Source organism: Mytilus californianus, unplaced genomic scaffold, assembly GCF_021869535.1.
Source record: "Mytilus californianus isolate M0D057914Y unplaced genomic scaffold, xbMytCali1.0.p SCAF_17, whole genome shotgun sequence".
Taxonomy (NCBI): Eukaryota; Metazoa; Mollusca; class Bivalvia; order Mytilida; family Mytilidae; genus Mytilus; species Mytilus californianus.
The window spans coordinates 3,599,188-3,623,436 of NW_026262659.1; the positions used below are offsets into that span (position 1 = coordinate 3,599,188).

General features: G+C 34.9%; 3 protein-coding genes across 3 annotated transcripts; all 3 read left to right on the plus strand.

Moving 5' to 3' along the window:
• Positions 1-1,018: 1,018 nt before the first annotated feature.
• LOC127726448 (uncharacterized) lies at positions 1,019-5,693 on the plus strand. The gene is made up of 2 exons (XM_052233825.1): positions 1,019-1,151; positions 1,702-5,693. The coding sequence occupies exon 2, from the start codon at positions 1,812-1,814 to the stop codon at positions 5,691-5,693; it is 3,882 nt and encodes a 1,293-aa protein (XP_052089785.1). The 5' UTR covers positions 1,019-1,151; positions 1,702-1,811.
• Positions 5,694-6,487: 794 nt separating this feature from the next.
• On the plus strand, positions 6,488-8,669 carry LOC127726248 (uncharacterized). The gene is made up of 2 exons (XM_052233552.1): positions 6,488-8,068; positions 8,619-8,669. Exon 1 carries the CDS (start codon positions 6,808-6,810, stop codon positions 7,777-7,779), a length of 972 nt encoding a protein of 323 aa, XP_052089512.1. The 5' UTR covers positions 6,488-6,807; the 3' UTR covers positions 7,780-8,068; positions 8,619-8,669.
• Positions 8,670-10,143: 1,474 nt separating this feature from the next.
• On the plus strand, positions 10,144-15,567 carry LOC127726249 (integumentary mucin C.1-like). Its single transcript, XM_052233553.1, has 6 exons — positions 10,144-10,243; positions 11,223-11,317; positions 11,882-12,028; positions 12,992-13,138; positions 14,456-14,605; positions 15,366-15,567. Exons 2-6 carry the CDS (start codon positions 11,269-11,271, stop codon positions 15,506-15,508), a joined length of 636 nt encoding a protein of 211 aa, XP_052089513.1. The 5' UTR covers positions 10,144-10,243; positions 11,223-11,268; the 3' UTR covers positions 15,509-15,567.
• The last annotated feature ends 8,682 nt before the right edge of the window (positions 15,568-24,249 follow it).

The following is a 24,249-nucleotide window of genomic DNA, read 5'->3' on the forward strand; positions in this document are numbered from 1 at the left end:
ATTTGCTATGCCAGGAGAAACGAACTATAACTTTGAATACAAATGGAACACAACGGAGATAAGCTATATAATAAATAACTATAGATTGATTCAGCCTTGTTTGTTAAACGTCCAGTGGCAAATATTTCATGCATATTCAGGACAAGAACAAATATTAACACAATATGTTGGTTTAGCAAGGTATGTCAACGGGATGAGAGACGGGAAATGTTGGACTGCCACTGAAAAAAGTGGTTATTTTGAATACGGACAGACATTTTGCCTGGCAACATACCAACCACGGACTCACCATCCTACCACGAGCATTATTGCAAGAGTCCCTTAACGTGCACAGAGTGTCTACCTTTATGAGACATCAGAATTAACGTCTCCATTCTGACTATCGGTATACATGGCTGCGAATTTATACATCCCGCACAGCCAGACAGATACCCCACTCATGCAAGGGTTTTACTGCTGTTGAAGGGATGAAAGTCTATGAATAAGTAAAGGAAAAAGACAAAAATGTCTTTGTACATGTTGAAGAAACTTGTCATTTATTATTTAAAATCATCACGTTATAGAAGTCTTTATATCCAATAACTATCACATCGGTGTTCCTCGTTTATTTGTTTGTTTACTTTACTATGTACAGATATTTTTGTACAAACGAAGTCGAGGAATTACCTTATTTCTCTACTCACGACAACCCTTGCGGTGAATTAAGTCTAAAAAACAGGAAGCTATTTGTGACGTCCGCACACTTTATCATCCCGTCTTATAGTTTTGCTTGTCTCAGATTTACGCAGCGTTTAATAAAATTAAAATTTGAAGAAGAAAAAAAAACTGTTGTCACTTTTAGCATTCTAGTGCAAATGTACATATTCTAAATTTATCTTTTTTCTAGTGTGGAGTCAGCGTTTACAATTTCCGTTATTTAGAGGAAGGACGGCTTGTTAACGGATGTTTATCGTTTTATAAAGGGAAAAGACGCATTTACAAATGTCTGACCTTCATCCCGTTAATCGGTGCATGTACTGTTTTGACTAAGTGCCGAATTGACCATGTCGTCCCTTTCTTATCATTTCATTCCCCAGTCTCATCAATCCCTCGATTATTGTCAAAACTGAAACACGTTGTTTTTCTACTTGGAAGTTTTATCCACCACTAGAGTAAGTTAACCTTTTATATTTGTGCTCATTTTTTATATCGTTGTGCATATTGTTTAATTATACATTTTATGCAACTTCATATTTGATTATTGGTGTTCATTTACACACGACATGAGTAAATATTGCCGCTGTGAATATACAGTACTGTTTGTATTTTTTATGTATGCATTTCTCCCTTAAATTCCATTCATTATTTGTCAATCCCACATGTTAGGATTTATTTTTGTGTTTTATTGATGTAGACAAGGGTCACGCTCGAATTTTCTAGAAATACAGTCCCGCACAGTCTCAACGTGTGTAAAATTTATATCGTGCGTGGTATGAAGAGTACAGTCAATGAAAAATGCAACCTTTCAATTTTCTTGCATATTTAGATACGTGTGTGCAATCTTTTTCTGATATATTTATGTTGTACTTCGAAGTGTAGTGTACAAGAGTTACTTGTATTGAACTGTATAACCATTTTCTTTGTGAATGTACTACTATTTGACATTTATTGTATAAGTGTTGCCTTAATATTATGCTTATGATTGTTACTTTGTACTTTCAGTTTTTCACCCTCTCCGGGGGTCTGTATACCAATAAACTGTTGATCTCTCAACGACTTATCAGTACAGTGAAAAATCTACATTATAGAGATAAACCCAAGATAGATTCAACATGTCACAGTCAGAATCCGTTTCTGAAAGAGAGTTAAGAACTTCTAGAACACTTACATCTGATGGAGATCACCTTTTCCAACAGTCTAATGAACGACATCAATACATTATTAGAACTATTAGGAGAGATATCGACGCTATTATACTAGACGTAGAAGATAATCCAGTGGTGGACCTCTCCACAGCGTCGACGTACAGAGATGAAATTTCAAAACTATCAGAAAAGTTTGAAAAAGAAGCTAACACATATTTTGATTTCTTAAAATCATATAGGACAAAAGAAAGTGAAATCGAGCATGCATCATTTAAAGTGTCATTCTATGCGTTAAAGGCCAAAATATCCGTCGTCAAACAACATCTTAGTGAATTACTACCTAGTAGATCCAAACAAGATAGTGAACGAACTCTTAAAAGTCGTAGCTCCCATCATAGTTCCCGTCATACTGGGTCAACAAGAAACTCGTCACTAAGTGCTCAATCAGAGATTCTTAAACAAACTGTGAAACTGGAAACCGCAAAGACACGACTTAAATATGCCAAAGAGGAGGCAGAACTGTTGCACCGTGAAGCTACACTCAAAGCAGAGAGAAACGTCCTCTCTATGAAGCGAGAAGTCGACGAAGCTGAGTCGGGATTGCAAGCCGTTAAGAAGGCTTTGAATTATGATCCTAATGACTATGGTGAAAGTTATGAACCACCAATAATTGCTAATCCGGTAGTTCAGTATGCCGATGTAGACAGGATATCTGAAAGAAAGTACCGTAGTTCTAAAGTACCAGATACACATAACATTACAGAACGACGTACAGCAGAATTTGTGGAGCAACAGCGCTCACAGCATGCTTCTCATTTGACCGAAAATGACTTTCAAGCAAACAGTGTTAACATTCCTGTTCATTCTTTAGGACCATTGAATCCAACAGCACGACCTTTTGTTCCGACCCAGAGGAACGAAGCACAAGAATTGGCCAAGTTTATGGTGAAGAAAGACTTGATTACATCTAGGCTCATATCATTTGATGACCAGCCTTCACATTACTCATCTTGGAAAATTAGTTTTCAACACATAATGACCGAGTTAGATACAAATCCTTTGGAACAGTTGGACCTTCTAATAAAGTTTTTGGGACCAAGCTCAAAACAGCATGCTCAGAACATTAGATGTGCTAATGCCAATAATCCGGATACTGCAGTGCGGCTTATATGGGAACGCTTAGATGCTAGATTCGGTAGTCCAGAGATGATAGAGTCGTCACTTCACTCACGTATAGTTAACTTCCCGAAACTTTCAAACAATAACCGAAAGGAACTCTACGAGTTAGCGGACTTAGCTGCTGAGATCGAGTCTATTCGCAAAGATGAAAAGTTTGCCACCACATTCGCTTACTTTGATTCGTCTCTAGGTGTGAATCGTTTTGTAACCAGATTACCTTACAGTATTCAAGAAAAATGGACTACTACTGCCAATGGTTATAAGTCAAAAAACCATGGAGCATATCCGCCATTCTCCTTCTTTGTGCCATTCTTGCAAAACATTGCTAAAGTGCGTAATGACCCTGGATTTTTATATGACAATCAAGACACCAAACCGACCACATCTAGACAAACGAGAGTACAAAATCGTTTTCGAAGTCCTGCGCAAGTTTCAAGCATTAAAACCGACATTGGACACAGTGTTAATAGACCACCTATTCAGAAGCAAAATGAGGACGTGTGTCCCCTCCATGGAACTAATCATACACTTAACACGTGCCGTGGTTTCCGTGCTAAACCATTGTCAGAGAGACTTGATTTAATTAAGCAGAAAGGTTTGTGTTTCAAGTGTTGCGGACCTAAGAGACATTTCCGTGACAAGTGTAAAGAGGATGTCAAATGCAGTGTGTGTTGTTCTCGTGACCATCCGTCAGCCTTACATGTAGATATTACAGCCGAACCCCAGAAAAAGCACGAGGAGGAGAATTCTAAGGAACAGATTAGCAGCAAATGCACCAAAATATGTGACTCGATACACAATACCAGTAAATCATGTGCTAAGATAGTACTCGCCAAAGTATATCACTCTGATAGACCAGATCATTTCAAAACTGTTTACTGTGTGATCGATGACCAAAGTAACAGGACTTTAGCAACGTCAGATTTCTTCAACTTCTTCCGAGAAAACGACACTGAAACCGAATATGTACTTGCTTCTTGTGCAGGAAGGTTCGTTACTAGTGGACGAAGAGCTTCCGGATACGTGTTAGCATCGCTTGACGGATCATTCTGTCTTAACGTACCTGAAATAATCGAATGTAATGACATTCCAAACAATCGGGAGGAAATACCCTCATCTGTTGTAGCTTCAAGTTATCCGCACATGATGGACATAGCAAGTTGTATTCCTGACATTGACAATCAGTCTGAAATACAGATGTTAATAGGCCGTGACCTTATTAGAGCACACCATGTTATTGAACACCGTGTTGGAGCTGACGAAGTACCGTATGCACAGCGTTTACCTTTAGGATGGGTTATTGTAGGCAATGTATGTCTTGGTAGATTTCATGGACAAAAAGTAGTTAATGTAAACAAAACTGTAATCTTAGGCAACGGACGACCTACTTTATTGTCTCCGTGTGATAGCGAGATGTCAGTTAAATTAGACCCAATCTTCGACAAGACTAAACTAGACGAAAAGGAAGGTGTGTCAATAGAGGATCAAACCTTTTTGAATATAATGTCATCAGGATTCTTCAAACAAGATGATGGACACTGGATCGCTCCACTACCTTTTAAACCCAACAAACCTTCTTTAGAAAACAACAAACAAATTGCAGAGCGTAGAGCTAAATCGTTTGATATGAATTTACGTTGCAACTCCGTAAAGCGCACACAAGTGTTAGATTTTATGCAGAAACTGTTTGATCGAGAACATGCCCAGATAGCACCCAAACTATCGCCAGGTACTGAGTGCTGGTACTTGCCTATGTTCGCAGTGTATCATCCGAGGAAACCAGAGAGTGTAAGAGTAGTTTTTGACTCTTCTGCAAAACATCATGGACTATCTTTGAACGACGTCTTGTTGAAAGGTCCAGACATTTATAACAGCCTTCTTGGAATATTACTCCGTTTTAGGAAAGAGGCTTACGCCGTTACCGTTGATATCGAACAAATGTTTCATAACTTCAGAGTCATAGATGAACATAGACGTTTCTTGCGCTTCCTGTGGCACAAGGACAACGATTTTGAAAAACCACTTACAGAATATCAGATGTTAGTACACGTCTTCGGAAACAGTCCGTCCCCAGCAGTGGCTACGTATGGTCTGAGACGAACTGTCCAACGCGCTGAACTTGATGTGAAAGACTTTGTTAGCAACGACTTTTACGTAGATGATGGACTTACCTCTTGTGCAACTCCAGAGGGAGTTATTGATCTTGTTCAAAGAACTAAGAAAACTTTATACGAAAACGGTAGACTTAGATTGCATAAAGTTGCATCTAACAGCAGGTTAGTGCTAGAAGCATTTCATTCAGATGACCTTGCCAAAAATCTCAAGGACCTTGACCTTGGATCGGCAGATCTCCCGATGCAGAGAAGCTTAGGTCTCTCATGGGACACAGAACTGGACGAGTTTACCTTTAGTGTGTCTTCCGACATCAAGCCATTTACACGCCGCGGAGTTCTTTCAACAATCAACAGTCTGTATGACCCAATTGGCTTTGCTGCACCAGTTATCATTAGAGGCAAATTACTCATGCGTCAAATGCTCTCATCTTCATCTACTATTGATTGGGATGATCCACTTCCAGAATTACTGAATCAGCAATGGGAATCGTGGGTACATTCATTGAGCGAACTTGAAAATTTGCGTATATCTAGAAAGTACAATGGACCTTCATAGTGTTAAACGGGAGGTTCACATATTCTCAGACGCTTCTAAAGATGCAATCGCAGCTGTTGCATATATTAAATTGTATAGTGCAAATACTGTTTACATTAGCTTTCTTTTCGGGAAAGCCAAAGTTGCCCCGTCTCACGGACACACAATCCCCCGTCTGGAACTGTGTGCTGCAGTCTTAGCAGCAGAGCTTTCCGACATTATTCGAGATCAATTAGATATCAACCCAGATGATTTTTATTATTATACAGACAGTCGTGTAGTACTTGGATATCTGACAAACGAAACAAGACGCTTCTACATATATGTTGGTAACAGAGTCAGTCGAATTCGTTCTTCATGTCAACCTAATCAGTGGTCTCATGTGTCTACCAATGAAAACCCAGCTGATTTGGCTACTAGGTCTATCAGCACGATAGATCTTCCAGAGAGCCTTTGGATAAAGGGCCCCGACATGCTCTTGACTAACAACAAACAGGATGAACACAATCACTTACTAGTAGATCCAGAAAATGACAAAGAAATTCGTCCATCAGTTAGCTGTAAGAAAACAGAACTCCAAATCGAATGCAATGAAACTTCATTAGGATGTAGTAGATTCGACAGGTTTTCTCAATGGACACGTCTCGTTAGAAGCATTGCCTTTATAAAATCGGTAATTCGTAAGAAACTGCACCAAGACGGAGTTATTTCGCCCGATCTGCTAAGAGACTCTGAAAACTTAATACTACGTTCAGTTCAGCAGGATGCCTTTTCCGACGAGATTAAGTTGCTTCAAGAAGGTAAAAGCTTAACATCAAAAAGCCAGTTGGCTCAGCTGTCTCCTATACTAGGTTCAGATGGACTCGTACGAGTAGGAGGAAGGCTCAAACACGCTCCTGTAAATGATTCATTAGACCTGTCGCACCATCCTGTGATCCTTCCAAAGAACCACCATGTTTCGTCACTTATTATTCATCATTTTCATGAAAGTATACACCATCAAGGCCGACAGTTGACGGAAGGGGCCATCCGTGCCGGAGGCTATTGGATTATTAGTGCAAAACGTTCTATTTCAACTCTCATCAACAAGTGCATAATTTGTAAGAAGCTCAGAGGAAAACTTGAATGGCAACAAATGTCCGATCTCCCAACAGATCGACTTAGCCCATGTCCACCATTCTCTTATGTCGGCGTGGACACATTCGGTCCATGGTCCGTCGTATTTCGTAAAACTAGAGGAGGCTCAGCCAACCAGAAACGTTGGGCGTTACTGTTTACATGCATGACCACACGCGCTGTGCATATCGAAGTGATAGAAGACATGTCAACCTCGTCTTTCATCAACGCTATGAGACGCGTAATTGCAGTTAGAGGTCCTATCATACAATTTCGTTCTGATCGAGGAACTAATTTCATTGGAGCAACATCAGAGCTCAATATTGACCCTGAATTTGTCGAAAAAGGACCAATCAAGGAATTCTTACTGAAATCCGGAACTACCTGGAAATTCAATCCACCATATGCACATCATATGGGCGGCTCATGGGAGAGACTTATCGGTGTTTCTCGTCGGATACTCGACGGCTTGTTATTGGAAAACAAAAGTAGGACAATTACACACGAAGTGCTTGTTACTCTCATGGCTGAAGTTATGGCCATCATAAACAATAGACCGTTACTACCAGTTTCGACTGATCCAGAGTGTCCCAGTATTTTGAGTCCGTCGTCACTTCTTACGATGAAAACTTCACCAGACGTGAATCCGTTTCCTTTATTCGGTCCAAAGGATATGTTGAAAGCTCAATGGAAATGCGCACAAGGATTAGCAGAAGAGTTTTGGCGTAGATGGAAATCCGAATATCTTCATGAACTTCAGATTCGTACAAAGTGGCAAACTGACCGTCGTAATCTACAAGTTGGTGACTTAATTCTCATGAAAGATCAGGATGCGCCACGTAATTCATGGCCCGTAGGACTTGTGGACAGGGTATTTCCAAGCTCGGATGGCAAAATTCGTAAAGTGGAAGTCGCCATAGTCAAAGACGGAAAGCGCACAACTTATTCCAGACCAATTACCGAATTGGTTACTCTCCTTGAAGCTGACTGACTATAATAGTGACATTGTGTTTTATTCAATCACATTTAATACACGAACAATTAGTATAACATTGTTAGGGAAACACATGTTAATTTGTCATATGACATTATCTTTTAATTTTGAAAATGTAGTGATTTCATAAAGAAATCAGAGGAGGAGTGTACTGTTTTGACTAAGTGCCGAATTGACCATGTCGTCCCTTTCTTATCATTTCATTCCCCAGTCTCATCAATCCCTCGATTATTGTCAAAACTGAAACACGTTGTTTTTCTACTTGGAAGTTTTATCCACCACTAGAGTAAGTTAACCTTTTATATTTGTGCTCATTTTTTATATCGTTGTGCATATTGTTTAATTATACATTTTATGCAACTTTATATTTGATTATTGGTGTTCATTTACACACGACATGAGTAAATATTGCCGCTGTGAATATACAGTACTGTTTGTATTTTTTATGTATGCATTTCTCCCTTAAATTCCATTCATTATTTGTCAATCCCACATGTTAGGATTTATTTTTGTGTTTTATTGATGTAGACAAGGGTCACGCTCGAATTTTCTAGAAATACAGTCCCGCACAGTCTCAACGTGTGTAAAATTTATATCGTGCGTGGTATGAAGAGTACAGTCAATGAAAAATGCAACCTTTCAATTTTCTTGCATATTTAGATACGTGTGTGCAATCTTTTTCTGATATATTTATGTTGTACTTCGAAGTGTAGTGTACAAGAGTTACTTGTATTGAACTGTATAACCATTTTCTTTGTGAATGTACTACTATTTGACATTTATTGTATAAGTGTTGCCTTAATATTATGCTTATGATTGTTACTTTGTACTTTCAGTTTTTCACCCTCTCCGGGGGTCTGTATACCAATAAACTGTTGATCTCTCAACGACTTATCAGTACAGTGCATTAACTACAACAAAATCTTGGTAAAGCAATTTCTGTGAGTTGGAAAAAAAAATCACCGGCTGAGCCAAACTGAATGAGTTTTTTCGCCATTTTAAAGTGTCTGACTGCCTTCACTAGTCTAGTTAGCATTGTGAAGTTTATTCTTTGTTTTTTCCAGTGAAAGATTTTAACAAACTTTTAGTAAAAATATTGTTTTAGCATGTTGAATCCCTTACCGGTTTGGGGACTCCGTTCGTTAGGCGGTCTGTCCATCAGTTGTCTGCATTTTTATCTGTTTATTAGATTATCTATATATGGTAATATTATAAAAATAATTACAGCTGTAGATTCAGTTTCATTCCGGTTGCGCAATTATTGCAGAAATTAAGGCCCCTAAATATAGAAAATTGCTTGAAAATATCAGTGCTAGCCGTTTTCAACACATTTAGAAAACATCTTAAACATTTTGAAAGAAACATAAACTCTGGTATTCCAACTATGTTGATTCGAGAGCCACATATGAGTCTTGTGTTAATTGGAACGCGCGTCTTGCGTCTTTACATTAACAAATTGGTCCTCTTTGATACTTTTTGTATTAATAATTAAGCCCAGCAAGCATTTGCATTGCAATTACATTGCGTTTAAAAGTTAATTTCTAGCTATTGTTAGGCGTCATTTAGTTATGAATAAAGTTTGATTTGAAGCATATGTCGTTGAAAAAGCGAACTAGTTAAACAACAAATAAAAGCAATAAAACAAACAAATAGCAACAACAAAAATAAGCAAACAAACGTGAAAAGATTTTACCATACGATTTCAACAGTAGAAAGCTGTCAAGACAATACGCACAGCTCTTTACTGCTCTGAGTCTTGTGAATGTTGCATAGATTTAATAGAAGATCTAAGGTCTGCTATCAACAAATTATAGAAAAGTCAGATTATTAAACTAAAAGTCATTCGATATACTTAAGACTACTGCTGACTAGGTTGCTAACTTAAGAAAGTAATCATGAAAACTAGTATATCCTATGACTTGTCATTTATACCATAGATGCATATTTAATCTTAGATTCGTCTAATGCTTTATACTGAGATGTTAAACAAGGTAACTGAGGTTTGTTTTGTCCTCTAATGTTTCTTGTGGCAATGTTGAACATGTTGCCATCATACTGAACATGTGTAATTGTGGTTATATTATTAATTAATGTGCATTTTCTCTCTTAACAACTCATAAAAGCATAGCCTGCTCTGTTAGCTGTGGCGGATTTAGGGGGGCGGGCAGTAGGGAACCCGCCCCCTTATGGAGCTACATATATGATTAATTCATTTATTACATGTCCTACTCCAAATGTTGCCTCGTTTGCCCCATCTCTCCTTTCAAATTCCTGGATACGCATCTGATTAACGAATGTTTCTATACATGACATGAACATGAACAGGAAAGATGTATAATTAGTAAAGTTGTTTTAATTGGATGATTGCTGAATATATACACCCATTTAAAGATCAACTTAACGACATATATACTAGCTTCTTTGCTTTAATTGTGTATTTCAGAGGAGTTAACGTTGAAAGGTATGTTAAAAAAATTATGATAAATTATACTTAGTTGTAATAACTATTCAAATAAATATAATTTTAAGTGAAAGATAGCATTAAACATTTTCATTCTGCGTATTGTTTACTGCTGTGTATCTGCGTAACTTACATTTTTCCCCAATTTATGTTACAACTAATTTTACAGGTCCTTCTAACTGTGTTCTTGTCCATCGTTCTTTAATGAAGGTTGTATTATGTGTAACCACATCCCATCTTCCTAATATTTTTGTTTCATCTCGAAGAAAGTCAAAGTGAAAGATTGTTGCGTTTATTCCGGCGTCGTTGGCGTCGCAACGGCGTCAACAATATGTTAAAGTTTGTGTTTAGGTAAATTTAACGAAAACCAACATGACTAAAGGTAAGTCTATTTGGAATGAAGTTGTATTAGCATTAGAACATTGCATTTTCATGGCGATTATTTGGACCGCATCTCAGTCATGGTCAATTGACTAAAACGTGTTTGCTTAGTTTAAATGATAACGTCTGTGGTAAGGTAGGTTTAAAATGAACCATTAATGGTAAGTCAATGCTGTTAGATATGCAGTTGTATTAACTTGACTCATCTCATATATAAATGGATTTTCTGGCACCACTCCGCCAATCATGGTCTATTGAGTAAAACGTTTTTGCTTAGTTTAAATGATAACGTCTGTGGTAAGGTCGGTTTATGATGAACTCTTAATGGTAAGTCAATGATGTTAGATATAGATTGTATTAGAATTGACCCAGTTCATATATAAGTGAATTTTCTGGCACCACTCCGCCAGTCGTGGTCTATTTATTATTTAAATATTGCCATTTAATTTCAACATTTGCATTTTATTATGAAAATTACATACAGGCGAGACATCTCTGCATCAACAGAAAATGCTATTTTATATAAGCTAACACATGACTGACTTGTTTTAACATACATTTGTTTACTGTCTCAATAAACAAAGTTTTAATATTTAAGGGTATACAGATATTTGAAGTTTCTTGTGAGCAACAAACCCTTGGAAATGAAAATCTGCGCCATTCTTCTTGCAGTTGCCGCAAGTTTAGGGGTTGGTGAGTATTCTACAGTATATAAGTTATATTACTACGTTTCGAAAGAATATATTTTGTCTTCATATTTTGAGTGCGCCTCCACGACCAATAAAAAGTTTAACATGAAGACGTGTAGCCATAAACTTGAGGTGCGGAAGTAGTTTTGACTGCATTACCTTGTATCTTCCGGTTATATGGCCTTGATTAAGTTTTTAATGTATATTGTTCATTATGTTTTTATTTATGAGTTTATTTGTCCTTTACTAAGTAAAATCACATATCTTGTACTGTTTGGTATCGGAAATGAAGTGAGAAAGTTAAAAAAAGGCGAATTTTGTTATTTTAAATTACGTAATATTTATTTTAAATCTTGATTTTTTCTATGTTATACAAATTTCTACAGCTTAAAATATTCCACTGACAACAAAGATCATTATCTCTTCAACTGTTTGAAAAAAGTTTGGAACTCATTGAGAAAACTTTGACTTTGACCGCACAACCATTGGTTCTAAATTTTTATAAGTGAGGAAGAATAACAGTTTTAAGAATCAATTTCGTACTGTCAAATAATTATACGTTTTGAAGGATTTGCGGAGGATTGCCATGTAGCTCCTATATTCCGTCAGGACTGTGGATGGGTTGGAATTACTCCAGAGAAATGTGAATCACGGGGATGCTGTTACGATTCAAGTATTTCTGGAGGAGCTAAATGGTGCTTTAAAAAAGCAAAGAGTAAGTATGAGTATATATAGTGTCCTTTACAAACATATTCATATAAAATACAATGCCTTTTGTTTGTTCGTTTTGTTATTTGGTTATGTCATGGCGGCAGTTTTAATTTGTGGAAGAAGATTTGGAACGAGAAAACCACTCACCTGCGGAAGGAAAACTGGCCATACTCGTCAAATAAGATCTTTGTCGAACACAAATGGCCACGAGTGGGAATCGAACTCACACATTGTCAATGAACTTCTAAGACCCCGTTCACACACGCATTTTTTGAAACGATCTAAATAAAACCAGTTAGCGTTCACATTATCTTTATTCCTAACGATCCCTATCGGTTTAATCCGAACCATTGCGTTCTCACTACAAGTGAAAATGCAATCGATCTGACATAATTATCAGGGAAATTGTAAACACTGTACATAAATAGAAATATTTATATTTAATCAAATTAATGCCTTGATACACATGCTTGTAAACAAATAATGGATGAAGTAATTGTTTCGCTTGCATTACAAGTTCAAATGTTGATACTGTTGTTCGTACAGTTTTCGTTGATTTAAAGCCCTTTTATGTTGGTCATCCATTTTGTCAGAAATTGTAATTTTTCCGCCATATATGCGCACAAATTATTTTCGATTCAATCGTACTAGTTTAGATCGATCTCTGCTTCACTTAAGATCGTTTCAAACTAAACTACCACTTTTGATGTTTTAGTTTAGATCGACCCAAAGCGTTCACATTGTGCTTAAATCGATCAAAAGTGAACCGATCTAATTTGAATCGATATAAATTTCCAAGTGTGAACGGGGTCTTAGATTATTCGGCGACTAACTAATACTACTAAAAGTTCAATTAAATAGTTTCACTGTAATGTTTCATCCGGTATAGATTGTTAAATGTGTTAATTTTTACCATAAAATGGTTTTTAATTTATTTTTACATTTATTCATTTATTTTTTTATGCAGGTGAATGTGATGTTTTGCCAAAATACCGTAAAGAATGTGGATATTCCAATATAACAAAAGAAATTTGCGAGGGAAGGGAATGTTGTTTCAACTCAAACGCACGTGGTAAAAATGTGAAATGGTGTTTCCAGAAATCAGACGGAGAAGGTAAGTATTTGTTTGAATTAATATAAACTTATATACACGAATCCTTAGTATTACATAAATATATCAAAAGCAAAATGACAGTCGACATTTTATATACAAAACACTACATGCGATGGCTTATTCCTTATTCCTATTGTCTGATATCATGTAATAAAATTGACAATGGAAACGGGGAATGCGTCAAAGCGACAACAACGCGACAAAAGAGCAGAAAACAACCCAAGACCACCAATGGGTCTTCAACACACCGATCAAATCCCGCATCCGTTGGTGGGCTTCAGCTGGCCCCTAAATAATAATGTATACTAGTTAAGCGAAATTTTCATTAGGGAAAATATAATACCAACAATTTTACACTCAAAAACTGTTTTGGTTTATACTTCATTTAAATTGAAAGCTGATTTATACAAGTACTTCATTTAACATGTTTAAAGAGAAAGCTTGTTTATACTGTTATTACTTCATATAAAAATGAAGCAATTAAACCAATCAATTTTGATTATTTTGGAGAAGGCATCTCTTTTGAAGTTTTACTGACTCCTTCATGATTTGACGTTTATAAAATATCTGTATCATAGATGACAAGAATAGTTGTCACGTGTCACAGCCACAATCCTGTTCTCTTACTTCATTTGTGACATCAACAAATGTGGCATTTTAGAGTTGTCTGTATCTTGGTTGTCGTACATAATATCATAAATTCAGATAGTGAATTCTTAATTCAGTTAGAGTCAATTTATTTTCCAGTTCGTAATTCAACTAATGGTCTTTTTTGCCATGTAATTGTTAGTTTCCCTTCAACCCATGAGTTTTGAATAATACCTAGGTATTTCCGTCTCGTGTTGTAGATAAAATGTATGGTGTTCAAATATTTTTTACACGTTTGTCTCAATGATATAACATGAAAAGTTCTTCCAAATATCGTTGTGTTAATTATATAATATGTTTTTTCGTTCAAGTACACAATCTTTTTGTTTGCTAGTACCTTTCAGTACTGACATTTTCTTTTTGTTTGCTAGTACCTTTCAGTACGGAATTTTCTATATTTGATGAGAATATCCATTGAAATGCAGAACAGACACGTATCGAATTAAATTGCATCGGCTGTAAAATACTTTTGTCATTGTTTAAAAATGTTATGTATATATATACATACATGTATTTCTGTTTAAATTATATCTCAATAAGTGTTTATCAACTTCTATATTTTGACTAAGAGAGTGAAACAATTACAGACATCAATTGCTTTACCACTTTCAATAGAGCTGTTGAGTACAATTGAGTACATGAAATGATCTGAAATGATATCTTTGACAGAGGTATTAGGCGAATGCCATGTAGCTCCTATATACAGAGAGGAATGTGGATGGATCGGGATATCAGAAACTGAATGTGTAAACAAGAGTTGCTGCTATGATTCAAGTATACAAGAGCCGGATGTCAAGTGGTGCTTCAAAACGGCAATACGTAAGAAAATTAACATGTAATTTGGCTTCGTAACAATATGTATTCTTCAGTATTGAAGCCTTGTTGACCCAAAGAAGAAGAAAAAGAAGTATAAAATGTGCATGCCATAAAACTATATTATTCAATAGTCTCATTCCACTTTTAAAACTTTTTAAGATTTCTTCGCAAATGGAAATATCAAATTCAGACATAACCTAAGGTAGGAACAATTGTACTCCCATATTAAAACAAGTAAAACTAGCGTGCTGTATTGCACAGGTGCATTCACGGAAGTAAACTAATCAAAACATGATATTTCCTTATGATTTGTAATAGTAGGGATACAAACCGTCTGTCATTGTGTTGTTTCACTTTGTAAAAAGTATAAGATTTTTTGTCAATAATCTAAATTAAGAAAAATCTCATTTTGCACAAAATTTGGTCTTTATGCCTGCAGAAACGTTGGTTCCAAATTTTTCACTCATTTCAGCCATTTATAATGATGTGAGGCGTGTTTTCTTGTTGCTTTTATGTATCAACTAACTAAATTGAAAAATATATCTTTTGTAAGTTTTGTTAAAGTCGATGCGTGTGTGATTTCAATATTACTTTAATATTAAAGCTAATTTATTCGGTATATTCCTTAACAATATTGTAAATAAATGTTATTTAATTAGTTTTTCCTACTTCTAGTTAACCATTCCAGACTCTCACGTGTTACCCTTAAAATGAAGTGCAGTTTGATTACAAAGGCAGTCTTATCAACATTATACATTTTTAGGTGAATGTGAAGTCCTTCCAAACTACAGAATGGAGTGTGGATGGGAAGGTATTACAAAAGAGGCTTGTGAGACCAAAGGATGTTGTTGGAACTCAAATACATCCGGAGGAGCAAAATGGTGCTTCAAAAAGAAAAGCACATAATCCAGTTTATTTCAACGAATTAAAAGTCTTCTATGTTAATTAAAGTGAATATATGACAATTTTGTTTTGTTGAATGTTTTTACAAGAGTTGATTGACGCATACTTTCAGTCAGGAACATGATTGGATATATATTTGGACACAAAAACAAGTGATTAGAAGCTTGTGTCTAATTGTAATATATCACATCACTATGCATTTATAAACTGACAGAATATGTTTATGTTCAAAGATTTTGTTGTCGATAGAGTGAAAATGTTATATTTTTTTGTATCATTAACAAAACCTTTAATTATCTTTCGCCAATTGCTCCATGATATCTGTCATCCTAATGATCTATGTAACATCTTTCCAAGTTATTAATATCCTATTTATCAATAGAAAAATGACCAAAGGTGCTTTGAACCTACCATCAAAAGGTTCAGCGTGAAAAAGATGTGGATGATATATTAAAACCTGTTAAAACCCATAATTGTTCTTTATTCCCTTAAGAAATTGAGAACGAAATGGCGAATGTGTCAAAGAGACAATAACCTGACATAAGAGCAGAAAACAGCCACAGGCCACCAATATGTCATCAACAAAGTAAGAAAATACGGCACCCGGAGGCGGGCTTCAGCTGGCCCTTTACACCAATACATAAATTATTGCAATTTCATGCTTACACAACTAACACTTGGTTTGATGTGCTCAGATGTTTTTTTTTTAAATTAAATTGATGGAATAGTTTTGTATTTTAATAAGACACAAATAGACTCTTAGAGTTTAAGTCTCATTTGAAGTGTATATCCATTTATGCATGCATCGTAGATCCTCATTATGGATTATCATTTTTTGGGGGAAATTCTTTGGAAATATCAGACGGAGTGAACGCGTCTACTTGCTAAAAGGGGATTATAACATCATGAGCATATTTCAATTTCGTTATATTCTATCTAAGGGACGATATTAACAAGTTTCGATGTTTCTCATTCGTAATGACATCGAAAGATTTATTTCTGGATTAAGCTTTATCATGAATGCCCAAACCTTAACATTTTGATTTTGTATTCTAAACAATTAAAGAATGATTTTCAACCTTATATTTACAAAAAAATACATCAATTAGTCGAAATAAATATTAGTAGTTTAATCATGTCAATAGAGATTCATGATTACTATGTAAACTATTTATATACATTTTGACTTATTATTGTATTTTGTAAATCTTAGGTCAATATCGGTACAGGGGCCTCGGTGCCCAGTGGTCTAAGTCATTAAAGTTCTGTTTCACTAGGCTGTCAACACTGAGTTTGTGAGTTTGAATGCCGCATCTAGCAGGTGCACTCGTCTAAAATCGGAAATTAATAACTGAAGGTAGTTCGTTCACTTTAAGCACTCCGGCTTTCTAACCCAATACAAACTTACCGCTACAAAATAACAGAACAGTGTTAAAACTGGCGTTAAACAACAATCAATCAATATCGATACTGACAACTAGCTATGCTGTGTACCATCCACCAATGTCAATTTACGAATCGCAACCAAGATATGTTTAACTTATAAAGTCTAATTATTGTAAAGAACTATATAGTTGATATATACATGTTGTATGATATAAAGGACATTGAGATCTAATGAAATATTAATTAAAAGAAACAGAAATAAAGTAATTTTCTGAGTTGGTGGAAAACAAGTACGGTGTCCTTTAAATTTGAACTTGATTAGACGGAAACTGCATTCATCTAATTAGATTTGACCTCTTTTGCAAAAAAGACAGTTAATATATATCAATATTTTATAGTGTGTCTTTCTATGTTGTGATGTTACACTATTGTTTCAGAAAAGGGGCGAAGGTTTGGTACCATTAAAACGTTTAAACCCGCTGCAATTGTTTGCACCTGTCCTAAGTCAGGAATCTGATGTTCAGTAGTTGTCGTTGATGTGGTTTATAAGTGTTTCTCGTTTCTCGTTTTTTATATAGATTAGACCGTTGGTTTTCCCGTTTGAATGGTTTTACATTAGTAATTTTTGGGGCCCTTTATAGCTTGCAGTTCGGTGTGAGCCAAGGCTCCGTGTTGAAGACCGTACTTTGACCTATAATGCTTTACTTTTATAAATTTTGACTTGGATGGAGTCTTGTCTCATTGGCACTCATACCACATCTTCTTATATCTAATAACATTTTTAAATGGCGTAAGAGAAAGCTGTGTTCAATGTGGGCATTGATATAAAGTTGCAATAATCATTGCTAACCTTACATCAGAAATGTCAGAATAATATATCTTAAACTGTTTTGACTTGTTTCCTCACGGGCGAGTACAGGTAGCAACGAATCAATACCTTAACTACTGTAACAGTCATTTCAGATCACACGGTTATGCGTTTTTAACGGTTTATGAAGTATTTACACCAAATCCGTTGGTTTTCCACTGATTGACACCTTAGTATAGGAGAACATGATTTATTTATTAGTTGTGATTGGTTTTGAACTAGCTTTAAGTAACTGCGAGTATCTTTATATCGGTGCTTTGTGTCCATTGCTCCGATGTTAATTGTTTTCGTGCATCGTTTGAGTTGAGCTAATTGCAACTGATTTTTACAGTTTGTTTTTATGCTTTGTTGTTATACCACTGTCCTTATAAGTGAGTAAAGGGATTAGCGCTCACAAACATGTTTAATCCGCCATATTCTGTATGTGCCTGTACCAACTCAAAATCATAAATTAAAGAAAAACAGACAACGCGATTGCAATTAAAAGAAACACAATGCTATTGATGCATTTTCCATCATGGCATAGATTGTATTCACTTCTTCTGTGTATTATCCCCAGAAGAAGTAGGAGTACACCCTAATGTACAAGAAAGATAACGAAACTAATATTTTTCCTAATATTGAATAAAACTACTCAAGATATTTCTTCAAACTTCTGACTTTAAGACATAGGTTTTGGAGGTCTTTTTGGAGGCGCGACACATCCTCTTAGAATTAATTACATCGCTTTCGCACCTTTGATTTTTAATCTGTATTGAACCTGCATACTCAATCGGATAGATGAGTTCAAAGCAGTCATTAAACACTTCACATAAGGCGAAAGACTTAATAGCATTACAAACTCCACATAAAATTGGAATACAACAGAAGACGTACATATTTTGACTCTGATCTACTTAAGACAAGTCGTCGATTTCCCCAAGACAATCAAAATAACGGCGATAAATCAGAACAGGATCGTTGTAACTACAATTAGAAAAACATCCGTGGTAATATACGGCACAGATATTTCATAACGGTCAACTAAATCATGATGGCTTCGTGAACTTATAAAGAGAAGGCTTTAACTTTACATTTTTATGAAAACATTATTCAAAGTCTTCATTGTAAGTAACAACTCTCTGTCAAGGACAAAACAAACGAAAAAGCACGCTTTGAAATATCGTATCAGCTGGGAAATATATAATCTATATATCCAGATACAGGATTTCCTGGAATATTGCTAAATAGAAACAAATTGAAAGTCAAGAAATAGAGCATGTTAATGTATCTATAACTAAGTGAGAGAACACGTATGTCCTGTACCAAGTCAGGAAAATGGCCATTGTTATATTATAGTTCGTTTCTGTGTGTGTTACATTTTAATGTTGTGTTTTTGTTGTGTCGTTGTTCACCTCTTATATTTGATGCGTTTCCTTCAGTTTTAGTTTGTAACCCGGATTTGTTTTTATCTCTATCAATTTATGAGTTTCGAACACCTTTATATTTCTACATGTTACACGTGAAAAAGGACTTTTATTTTCTCAAACGTTGTTAATTCATTATTATTTTGCATGAGCATGATGTATATGTTGAGAACCCATCATCTATTATAATAGATTAATTAACAGTACATTATAGTATTATAATCATAATAAAATAACGGATGCCAATAGTAAAAAGAAACTGCTTACCCTTATGGCGTACCTTCGTTTACCTCTAGCTGTGGTGGGGATTATGCTGTTAAATCTTTATAGTATTCGGGTATATAAAAAACAATATACAAAAATATAGTATAAAAAGAAGATTTGGTATGATTACCAATGACATAACTCTTCACAAGAGACCATAGTACACAGAAATAAACCACTGTAGATTTATTTATAAGTCATTACAAAAAGCAAAGGTGAAAAATGCAGATGTAAACAAATAGTTACGGGATGCATAGAAATATAGATAGATAGATATTTATATTTTAAAATACAACTTGGTACAATACATGAAATACAATATATTACAATTTTAAACATATGTAGTCAATAAACATGTATATTTATACCAACCAGCCTTTAGGGGCTTATGATGCACTGTCATTTATGTACGAAAAATTATATATACTGCCTCACATAGAAATGCATAATCATAAGTACATGTTTGAACAATATCATCCAAAATATGCAAGAATTAACGCTTTATTTATACGCTATTTAATATTTCTAAGTAGAAAACTACGACATTAAACAAATAGTTACGTGATGCATAGAAATATACTGCCTTTCATAGATACATTGTATGCATAATCATAAGTACATGTATGGCAAAAAATTATCCATAAAAAGGTATTCAGGTCAATAAAACAAAAATATGCAAAACTATAAAGCTTTATTTATACGTTATTATATATTGCAAAGTTGAAAAATAAGGACATAAAAAAAAACCTACGTGATGCATGGAAATATACTGCCTTGAAACGAAATGCATAATCATAAGTACATGCATGGCAAACATTCATCCGTAATAAAAGGTAGACCAGTGTAAAATTGTTTGATAATTTTTCAATGTGTACATCAATTAATGTATAAATAATTTTATAGAATTTTAACGACTTCAGGTTTTGTGTGTCTAACATGCCTTAAACAAATACCGGCAACAGTAGTATACCGCTGTCCAATAGTCATAAATCGATTTACCTGAAACAAATCCGGGTCACAAACCAAAACCGAGGGAAACACATCAACTATAAGAAGAAAACAACGAAACAAAACAAACACTGAACTGCCACAAAAACAAACGCCAACATACATAGAAGAGGACTATGAAACCGTTCGTAAGGAAACCCAACGGCATTTGTACATTAATATTTCAGGATTAGAAGCAGATTTTTCCAACTGTAAAACAAGGCACAGAATGATTAAAAAATGTACATATACTTAATTAATATACTAACATTTGGTTCCGAGTCCTACACACGTGATATTGAATCATAATTATTTCCATCTCGATTATCATTTATAGGTCGTGATTCATCGTGTTCTTCAATGTCACCACCAGTACAACACTGAATATCTTCTGGGCAGTATTCGACTTGGATGTCATCTGCTTGGCTTATACAACAGACGAAGATAGACGTAATCATGCTTTTAAGAGTGTAAATGATTGGAAAAAATAGAATGAAATGTTTGCTAAAAACACGTCGATATAAATTGCAAGAGTGGCATGAGATATCAATTGTCTGGGGAGGAGATTGCATACTTGTATATTGTTCAGTGTTACCATGGCAATAAGGTTTATAGTTTGCTATCATGTGCTTAATATCCTTTTCATTCATCCTGATATCATCTTTTAAGTTTGATGGGGAACATAGCCTTTCAGCTATAGCCGGCATAACAACGGTGATTACGAGAGGAATTTGGGATGTTAAGAAGTTCTCATTTCCACCGTTATTCATACTATCAAATGTAACATACAAAAATAATCCAGTAAAAAAAAGCTTTAGAAATAAAATCCAAAGTTGGACATTTAAAGGCACAAATTCTCTAGTAATTTTATCAAATAATTCAACCGGTACAGCTGTTGCATCGGCATTATGCCACTCAATGGAGCTTTGGATGTTTTGGATATTGTCAGCCGATTCGTCTATGATATTACTTGAACTTGTGTCTACAATTATAACCCTGGTGGTTTCTGTTTCATTCAATGCAGAATGTTTCTCTTCCTTAAGTTCATTTTTCAGTTTTATGATCTTCTTCAGAAGATATTTGTAATTATTGTGAAAAGTTATTGTGTACTTCAGCATGTATATTAAAGCAGCAACTGAAATAGCCCAGAAATGATAAGACGTTACTGAAGTTGAAAACAGAGGACCTGCTACAAATATAGTATACACAATTAATCTAAATGCGAATTGAACTACAAAAAGAAAATACGGTCTAAAGGCAAAAATGAAGTAAAGAATCACTGCCAAATACAGCAAAATTACGACAAAGGCGCCGTGTATTCGTAAAAATAAATATGAATCACTATTCCAAAAGAAACAACAGAGTTTAACTGGACACAACAGAAAAGAATCAACTATGAAATGAATCATTGGTAGAAGTAATGGTGATGTATAAAGTATCAAGTTCAGAGGAGAAATCACTAGGAAATAAGGTACAAGAAAAGGAAATAACATTTTTGGAATCTGCCGCAGATAGCATGGCAGAGAAAATGTTTGAATCCACAATTCTTTTTTGAAGAAAAAAGATATTCTATTTAGAAATTTCAAAGCAAATTGAGTATATCCTGTGAACGTTGTGTATTCGTAATGTTGCATCACAATTTGGTCAAAATTTATTATTCCAAAAGGATTCAATGAAAAAAAAGTATTTTTTGACTGTCCATAATATGACATATGAGCTAGCAACACTGGTAAAAGAGGAATTGAAGTCAATAAAAACATTAGAACATTGCATGATGTACTGTTCCTCGTATTGTCAAGCGATAAATAATATGGGTGATAAATTTCAGTGTATTTATCGAAATCTGCTATTGCCTGTCTGAAATAACCGTTTTCAAAAACATAAACTCCAAGTAGAATAAAACAGAAGAAAGACAAAATTTTGGCTTCTGGTTTTAAAAAATTGCTGTCCTTATTCAATTCTTTTATCCATTCTATAAATGGATATATCTGTCTTCTATTTCGGACATTTATCGCTTGTGTATTTTTGTTTAAATGTAGGAACAATCTTGCAAAACTGTATGGGCTTTCACCTTTATAGTAGTTCATTACTTGATTGGAACATATATTTTGTCTTCTAGGAAGAAACAAATAAAATAGAGGCAGATTTAAACATAAAATAAGAATGCAAATATCGATTATGATGTTAACTGTTCCTTTTTGCACAATCTCTGCACATTCTGTATCAGCACAAAATGCATTGAAACACTGGAAATCATATCCCAGCCATGATCCCATCAGAAAATACTAAATCTTTTTCCAATATTGTCCTTCGAAATATCTATGGCAAAATGTCCAAGCAGTTTTGTTTCTATCTAAGATGATATCAAAAATTGTTTGATAAAGCGACTGGATGCATATAGTATAATTTGACGCGTTGTGTTCTTGTATATTTATAGTAGCATTAACAGCCAAATAAACTGTTCTTTCAGCTGACTTTGTTAGTTGAAGAGTTATACCATCAAGATCAATTGGATACGACAGTATGAACAACTGGGATTCAGCAACCCATATCCATCTCAAAATTCCATTTTCATGTATGTTGTCGTAACTAGTTATATTTAGGAAATCCTGGTTGATATCAATATTAAAAAACACTAGCCTGGCTTTATCAGCTAAGAGGAAATTGTCAAATTGTTTTTTAACTAGATCTGTATTCAAAATCTTAAACTGGCATGTTATATTTTGAGTATCGTTCCAATTTGTTTGCGTTGTCTGTTGTATGACTTCTGATCCCGTTACTTCGAATATAATGGTTAAGACAATCAAGCTTGTTTTTATTTTATCTGCAGCCATTCCTGTACACAAAAAAAAATTACTAAGTTAAATATACACGTTAGTGTTAAATTTGCACACTGGTTGAATAGAGGTATTGAAAAGATAGGAAAAGCACATTGACTAACATAAGACTGTTCGCTTACGATTATTTCAATCAATTTAGGAAAAATATGAGAATAAAATGTAATTACAAAAACACCGAACTCCAAGGTAAATTCAAGAGGGGAATTACAGAAAAAACGGACAAAACCTAACGCTCGACAATATCAACCAATATATTTACTAGTCACTAAACACAGTCTTAATTAATCTCTGACGTATTTGGAAAACGCTAACGCACCGATATGGTCCAAATGATCCGATTTGCCACAATTACAACTACCACGACATCCTTACTGACATTCACAATGTACAAGCACCTGACAAGATGACAAGGTCTCACAAAGAGCTGTCCAAAAGGGTTCCCATTGACCACCTTTCACTTAGCCATCCATAAGCGCCTGGACTAGATAGCACAGGAACTAATTCCAATTCCGTTCCCCATACACGCCTTATCCAGCAAAGTAAAATATGATACATTTATATCGTTTTAAACCATTGCAACTTGCAAAATATTACAATGCAGAACATTTTTGAAAATAAGACACTTATTTTCAACTTATCATGTGATACTTGTAGTTCTTTGTAAAATATGCATCATAAGACAGGCACCACGAATAAAAGTATGAAACTTAACATAGAACCTTAGCAAGATTAGATGGCAGATCGTTGATAAATTTATCTATCATGTTTTTGGACAATATATGATATAAAATATCGGTCCCAGAATCAAGGTTATCACTGCTACAGTTTTGCCTTTCATTTCAGTGCAAATCATTTGAGTTATGAACCATCTGTATTACTAACGAGGTCGACATAACAACGACAAATAAAATAATTCAATTTTTATATATAACCAATATTGGACAATAGTGATGATTAAGAATTACATATCCATGCCCTTTAGTTTTCTACATG